General features: G+C 38.6%; 1 protein-coding gene across 1 annotated transcript in view; it reads right to left on the bottom strand.

The window, feature by feature from the left end:
* elfn1b (extracellular leucine-rich repeat and fibronectin type III domain containing 1b) overlaps positions 1-8,212 on the bottom strand; it is a 79,566-nt gene continuing 71,354 nt past the window's right edge. Inside the window, exon 2 of the mRNA XM_027006181.2 lies at positions 1-4,668. Coding sequence (XP_026861982.2) covers positions 1,901-4,336 — 2,436 coding nt within the window. The 5' untranslated portion in view covers positions 4,337-4,668 and the 3' untranslated portion in view covers positions 1-1,900. The remainder of the gene's footprint in view (positions 4,669-8,212) is intronic.

Raw genomic sequence — 8,212 nt, 5'->3', positions numbered from 1 at the left:
TTTAAAGATTTATTAGGGCTCTGGTTTAATGATGGAAAATTAAATATGAGTGTTACACCTATAAATTTAGAAAATGTAAATGATTTGCCTGCCACCATTGATGCAATGCATTAATAAAGCAATTGCCAATTTATGGCTTTAGCATAATGTTCAGGAGCATTATATATGCAATTTCTTGGGGGGCAAATCTACATTAAGAAGATGCTAATTAACACATGGAGGTGTATTATTTACTGAAATATAACTCTTGGCCCTTGTTTATCTGATTAATCAGCATAATGCTATTTATGTGTTAGTTTTACACATACAAATTAGTATGTTGTTAAATTTGAAATTTTATTTTCACATTGTTTCTGTTTAATATTTTTTTTTCTATGTATGAAATACTAACTCAAAAGCTGCTCTACATTCTGTTTCAACAATCTTATCTTTTCTGTTGATTATGTTGTTTTTTTCCCCATCATCAAACTAGAGCCCTTGGAAACAAATCAAATCCTGTAGAGAACTGTAGTATAGTCAGAGCTGCTATAATGGCAGAGTTCTATAATGACAGTCCCCTCTTTATAGTGAAGTGTTCTTCAGAATTTATAGCACAGTTCCAGTGGTGAAATCTTAATAGTCTATCATTGTTGACTTTGAGAAAAGGTTATTCTGTTAGAAAATTGCAAGGGTCGGCAGTTTAGCGCACGCTGATGGGGAAGAAGTATCTCTGTGAGACATATTTTCATACAGAGCTGATCTATGAAACTGGTCTGGAGGTCAGAGTCATTTAGAGTCTTAATGTGGTAGAGGTGGTCTGACACAACATCCAAACTTTTATCCCTATTACACAGTGAAATGAATTTAAGCTCAGAAACTCACCAAATAACAGAGGCCAAAGACATAAATGGCAAATACAAATTAAAGTGGTTACACAGAGTGTTGGATTAAGTTAGATTACTCTTTATACATTCATTCTCCTATATATGAATTGTGTACACCATTGTGTATGTCAAATAGACAGATTCCATTTGTAAATTGAGTTTCCCCAGCAGTGCTGCTTAACATTGTAAATGTCTTTTTGAAATAAACATTGGGGAAATGTTTAATAGCTTGTTTTGCTTCTCTGTGTATTTCTGTGTAATTGAACAGTGCAGATTGGATCCATAAGGACTTGAGACATTCATTGCAGGTTTGAACATAAACTTTACAAAAGATAACTAAGAAAGCACTAACAGAAACTGTTTTCCAAAAGTCTTTGTTTTAAAAGTCAACACAGATGTGCTTTTGTGGCAAATGTAGAACATTTCTCTATGCAAATTCCCATAAGTAGGTGGAGAACTCTGCAGTATTCCTATTCAACAGTCACTAAAGATGAGGGAAAAAGTATTTTCAAAGTAGCACAGTCTGTTTTGAAATTTTATGTTGTGGCAAAACAGTGTTCGGCAAACATTTTGAGTAAGTCCTTTGCTCCAAGTGCACAACAGTCAATATACTGTCACAGGACACGGCCATGCGATAACCAAAGGTTAATTATAGTAATCAATAAGATTAATCAATCTTAATTATAATACTAATAAGGAACGTTAATGGTTATAATGATAATGGCAATAATAGTAGTAACAATAATGGTAGTAAGAATAATTAATACAATAATATCCTAATGTTACTTTTGATATATAAAAATGTCTTGATTTGAGGTTAATACTGTTAAAAGTTATCTATCATTTGGCACATACACTCACTGCGAGATCTACTGTATTTTTATTCTCAAATGGTGAAAAAGTGTAATGAATTTAGAATTATATCTAAGCTATAACTCTAAAAATGACTCATTTTTATTCAATTATCAAGACTGGTTTTTTGGTCCAGAGAAGTGATTGACCACATTCAACTGACCACACTTGAAGTTACTACAAAATCATAATTTCTGCTGAGCAGAAACACCCTTCCAGTAGTCGAGGATATCATGTAAGTCCTCATCTTTGGCAAACTGTACTTTTCTCCGTAATGCGTGCCCCGCAGCCATGTACTCTTCTTCATCTCTGTGACGTTTGCGGTGGAGTTTGAATCGTTCCCATAGGCTAAGGGACGGCCGGCAGCTGTACTCAGGGCTAGAGTAACCACTGAGGTTGTGGTATTGCGGTGAGAGCTGGGCGTAAGAGAGCTCACGTGGCCGTGAGCGTGTCAGAGGCTCCAAGATAGATGACTTTCGACTCCCTGGAACTTCCAGTGGGTCCTCTACCTGGTGAGGTCCGGGATACGAGTGCCTGTGCTCACTGTACTGTCGTATCCGCTCTGCCTCTGCCCTAAGTATTGCAGCAGCAGGGGTGACCGTTAGGATTCCTGACTCATCCAAAGATGCTTTCTCAATGTATTTGGACTCTGACCGATAGGCTCCTTCAGAGCGGAAAGATCGAGGGCTACGCATTGACCCACTTGATGATGAGCTGGCACGCTTAGATGGTGCTTCCATACTGTGGTGCCTCTGAAGTGGGTGGTGGTAGACCCCTTTGTACACAGGTGATAGAAGACCTGACTTGCCTGGTGGGTGCTCTGATATAAGAACCAGCTGTGGCTCAGCTGTGGATACAGCACCAGATTTCACAGCCTGGAACGATGCTGATTCAGATTTGAGTGCATCAATGCAATTGTTTATAATCTGATTCACTTTGTCTACTTCCTTGGCAATTGTTGATATCTCGGCCACAGAGCCTTGGCTGTTCTCAGATGGGGGGACACCACACTCCATTCGCTCGGGCTGCTCAGACCTTACTTCCATGTAGTTTCCTTTTGTTGTTTTTGGTGTTCCCGACATCTCCTGCACTTTATACTGGTCTGTTTCACTGGCAGATGGTAAATATGGCATCCTCTGAATGCTCTCTCCAGTGGACATCATTTGCTTCTGTGGTAGCTGTGAGATAGTCCCACTTTCCAGTTCACCCCCATATTTCATCTCAATCAAATTCCTTTTCATCTTCTCAAGTTTCTTGCTCTTTGGCTCTTCTTGGTACTTGCGTTTCCTCAGGCAGTGACACACCACACCCAGTACAATGACCATTCCAAAGAAGGAGCCCAGTATGGTCATGATATAGTGAGTAGCTGTAGGGTCATTTGGTACACGTTCTCGCATGGTTCTAGGTCCAGTGGAGATGATCAGGCAGGTATGGTTGAACCTTAAGGAGTTGCGTATGGATACTACACAGTATGTGTAGTCTGTATGAGATTTAAGGTTCGGCAAATCAATTTCCTCCCTTTGGCTTTTGAGGTTTTGTATATCTGTGAAGAAGCTGTTATTGTAAAGGACAAGGATGTACATTTTGCGGAAAGGGTTTGGAATATGGACTGTGATAACTGCACTTGTGTGAGTCACCTCTTTAAGTTTTATGATTGGACGAGCATCTGGGTCAAAATATGTTGGGCTAATACTGATGGGCTCATCGGGAGGTGTTCCTGAAGGGCAGTCATCAAATCCACAGGGGCTCAGATCTGGCAGGATTGTGGGTGTGCCCCCATCTGAAGATCCAAGAAGATATGGAGTTACATTGTAATCTGTGCAGACAGTAGAAAGGGCATGGAAAGCATTCCGGAATTTTGGCATCCTTGGATTCTGGCTTAGGAGGCTATAACCAGAAAAGTCACCTGGTGTATCACATACCATCCTCTCACTTGTCCTATTAGGGAATGTTGCTAACCAGCGTAGGAATCCCAGTAGCTCACAGGAGCAACTAAATGGGTTTGAGTAGAGCTCACAAGTTGTTAGTTTTGACAGACCACGGAATGTGCTTCCATCCAACTGCTGAATCCTGTTCATGGATAGGTCAATATTCTCAATGGCAGGGCATTCCCAGAAGGCATTCGGTGACACAGTCTCAATCAGATTAGCCTGAAGGTATAGGTACTGCAGCCGGCCCAAGCCTCTCAGCATTCCTTCAGTCAAGTTCCTTAGTTTGTTAAAGCCAATCTGCAATACTTGTAGATTGAACTGAGCAGAGAAAGCCCCATCCTCTATATAGGAGATATCATTCTTAGTCAAGTTCAGGTAGGTGAGGTTACTGAAACGACTTAGAGCAGAAAAATGGATGCTCCGAATCTTGTTTTCATTGAGCCGCAGGTCAACGATGGTACTGTTGATATGTAATGGGATAGCTTCATAAGGTGGTTGGTTCTGGCTACAGATTGCCAGCCACACAAAACCTTTTTCCCCTTCGATCAACCAACAGTCAGCCTGGGTAACAGGCACCTGCCAAAATGAAAAAAATAGGACAGCCATGGCCCACCAGAATAAGGCACTGGTCACCATCCCTCCCCCCTTTCCACTTGAATAAGTTGAACTGGATGTCTGTGATTCACACATGACTCTTCCACTAAGGTACAATTTTAAATGGTGTCCCACAGGAAGTAAAAACAAGGCTCTAACTGGTTTTGGATATGATGTGGAATTTATAGACAAGTGTATCTATAGAGACAGATTAGTGATCGTAGCTTGTTGGTGTTGCTCAGGAATCGTTGGATTTGGTGTCAATAGTCAATGGTCTTTTCACTCAGGGAAAGGAAATCCAATTATGCTCTGAGTTTTGGCTGTGTGAAACTTCTGGTCAGATTGTATGTCCACGCTCCATGTAGTGGCCCCTAAAGAGCTGGTGGTGGATGTTTTGTGCATAGGCCTCATTTCTGACCTTTTGAACCCTGAAAAAAGAAAAATGAGAATAAATGAGTCTGCCATAACAATAATAATATGACATAATAATATATCAATACATAATAATATATATATATTTTTTTCCATATAAATGTAAGATAGAACTAATTTAAGACAAATGGCATAGAAGACTTTGCTCTTAAATCTTGCTGTTGTATAAGCTCTTTTTAAAATCAGTAAATGAAAACAAACTCTCAAATTCACAAGTAATTTTATTTAATTAATAAAATGTTACCCACATCAAAAAGGGCTGGAGAGGAGCGATCAAGGTTAGATGCTCAACTGAATAAGTGAACATAATCTCACCTTGTTCTATTATATATATATATATTCTATTATATATATATATATATATATATATATATATATATATATATATATATATATATATATATATATATATATATATATATATATATATATAATAGAACAAGGTGAGATTATGTTCCCTTATTCATATATATATATATATATATATATATATATATACTGGAACAAATACATGACACTCATGGACAAGAGTAGAGAAGAGGGAGCTGTTGGACTGCCACTAAACAAGCAAGCCCAGTGTGAGGGGGTATATGCAGAGGATGTGGGAACTATGGGAGCTTGAAAACCCAACATCCAGACTAACACCTAAACAACTAGTAGCTCAGTGTTCTAACGGCCGCAAGTGGCAACTGCTATCACAACTACAGAACAACACAACCCAGATGCTCTGGAAAGGGGGAGCCAGGACAACATGTCAAAAGAGACATATCATTATCATCTCCACACCCTGAAATTGGGAACCAAGATGCAATATGTCCATTGTAGTGAAGATAGATAATATAATCTCCAAATTGTGATCTGTGCTCCTGTTATTTTATAAGTACCTGTTGTGACATTATTCTGTTCATTTCTTGTCCCTCATTAATTTGTGTTATTCACTCATATTACCTCACCTGTATGTTGCCTACCTCATGCATATTGTAAACAACTCACAAAATTGTTACTCACTTCTAGTTGTGTTTACCAGAAATCATATATGAACCAATTAGACAGTATATTAAAGTTAGTAGTTTTTAACAGGTATAAACCAGGAAAGTAATTAAATTGATTAATCAATTGCTCTACCCTCATTCTAAACCCAGGAGGTGATTTCCTTTATTATTATTTTTTAAATTCCTTTATTACTTTATTTCTTTATTTTCTTTATATTGATTCAATGTGGATCCCATGTATTCCTGTGTTCCTATATCTCTTAAATTCTTTTCTCCCAAATCGTGAACAGAGGTTATTAAATATACACAACCTAGGCAGTCCTTGTTCCTTCCAAGATATAACTGACAAATTTGACCCCCTCAGGGGTGTAGAGTGGAGTCTGTCCATTTGAGCTGTCTAGTCGGGTCCAGGTGCAAACTGCGACTGAAACAAAGGGCAGGGGGGCAATCCCTCCCCCCCACTGAACTTTGTCTGAGACAGATTTTTTCGTTTCTTAAATAAGTAAATAACCTCTCGTTAAGCAGCTAGAAATACTAGGTTGCCTTAGTTTAGCATGTTTTTATTTGATGTCCTTGTTTCTTTTGTTATTATCTTACTAATTTCCTTTTGTTTAGTGTGTATTAATTGGAATTGTCCTATCACGACTCATATTGAACAGACTCATCTGGTCAAGACCAGAATACACTGCCAGTAAAGAACCCACTATAATTTCGGAAGAGGTCTGCCCGCGAAGCCCTATGTGACTTTCACTACAGCCAGATCGGAAGGTCCAATTCCTTGATCTAAGAACATTGGTCTCCTCAACATCACTGGATGCCAACGACTACAAGGAACAAGGAACTTTTTATGAGTCATCGGACAATTTCACAGAAAGGACACTAATCTCACCACCATTCGGGCAGTTGGATGAAAGATCTTAACATCTGGCATGCTGACAAAGTCAAATGGACGCTCCCTCGCACTTTCAGTGCTGTCCGGACAATCCAGTGGAACAGACTTATGCATCTCTAGACTGTACGACAGGGTTGAACACCACCGAGTCGACATTTCCCTCATATGTTACCAGTTGTTATCAATATTAGCTTTAGTGTTTATTAATGAAATTAGATGAATTAACTCTTTCCCATCACCTGTGACACAGCCTCATAAATCCTAATTAGTTCCCCACTTCACTGTTAGCAACGGCTTTCTCTCCTGATCCTCCTATTAGACTGTAGATATACTTTTATTACAAATAAAATATCAATATTTTGTTGATTAATAAGTTTTCTTTGTTGGTCTTGACTGATAAGTAGAATACTTATTTGATTACTCCCATAGTTTGCACCAACCAATCTATTGGCTTTGTTTCTCTAATATTTTTTATTGTTAGCTTAGCTAACTACCTGTTTCCACTACGAATTATTTGTGTAAAATTAACATGTTAGGCTTGTTATTATAATGAGTCTAGTGAACTATATACTCCTGGTCATTAGTAGAATCTTAGTCAATGATTGGTGTGCATGTATATCTTATCTCTGCTTATCTCTGGTGGATGGTGCCCTGACCTGCGTGCTGTCCTCTCTCTCTTCCTGAACTCAATTCAATCCCCGCAGAGGGCTGAAATTTCCAGTTGAGCATACGCTGTGTGCAATTGGCTGCCACTTCTCACTGGCATGTGACTGGATGTAAAAGCTGTGTGCATTAATTGTAAAGTGACCTTGGGTTTCTTAAAAGGTACTATATACATAACTTCATTCATTCACACACACCTCCCTACCGCAACACATATGTAGACTCACCAAAGAGTGCTACATACACAAAATTTCGACAGAATTGTTCTACTTACCTGACAACCTATTATATGAGGGTGTAACAGAAATCTTTTTTAAGATTAGATTGCTTTACATCCTGTGAGAGAACCCATTTTGTGAACAGCATTAATACATTCTCTAGTGTGACAGTCTCACAAGAAAATGCTTTCTGCACATATTCCCTCAATGTGTAAATAGCAAATAACACAATTTTCCTCCTTGTGTAAACCTGGAGGTTGTATTTAGATAAACATTCATGGAACACAGATTCTGCTTAGAATGACCTAAAACACTTGAGCACAGGTCTCGGTGCAAATCCTTGATGTTTCCTGTTATTTAAAAATTTTAAAAGCTATTTTAAAATAACATGGTTCCTTACTGTGAATCACTTTGCAGGGTTTGGGAGTGTCACTGACACTGTGCAGAGGGACAAAACAATTCACTTGCAAAACAGTGCATTTGTAGCATTTCTGTTGTTCTCTCCAAGAAAGCTCAGTGCAGATTCGCTAAGACATGTACGTTGCACACACAGTGCAAATTAAGTTTTAGGGAAGAACAGATGTGGAGTTACCAAGACGTTTCTGGCCCATAAGATGCATTTGATGTTAGCATTGCGGCTGAAGATTGTTTTTTGGCAAGTCAAAAAGCGAGGAGAGGTTTAGGAACCAAACCTATCTTTTTCTAGCTATCTACCAAAATGTCTTTTTGGAAAGCACACAATTTTTAAAGATTTTATTGCATTGTGTATTTGCAT

The sequence above is a fragment of the Electrophorus electricus genome, chromosome 16 (genome assembly GCF_013358815.1).
Source record: "Electrophorus electricus isolate fEleEle1 chromosome 16, fEleEle1.pri, whole genome shotgun sequence".
In the NCBI taxonomy this organism is placed as follows: Eukaryota; Metazoa; Chordata; class Actinopteri; order Gymnotiformes; family Gymnotidae; genus Electrophorus; species Electrophorus electricus.
This window is presented reverse-complemented; position numbering and strand designations above follow the sequence as displayed.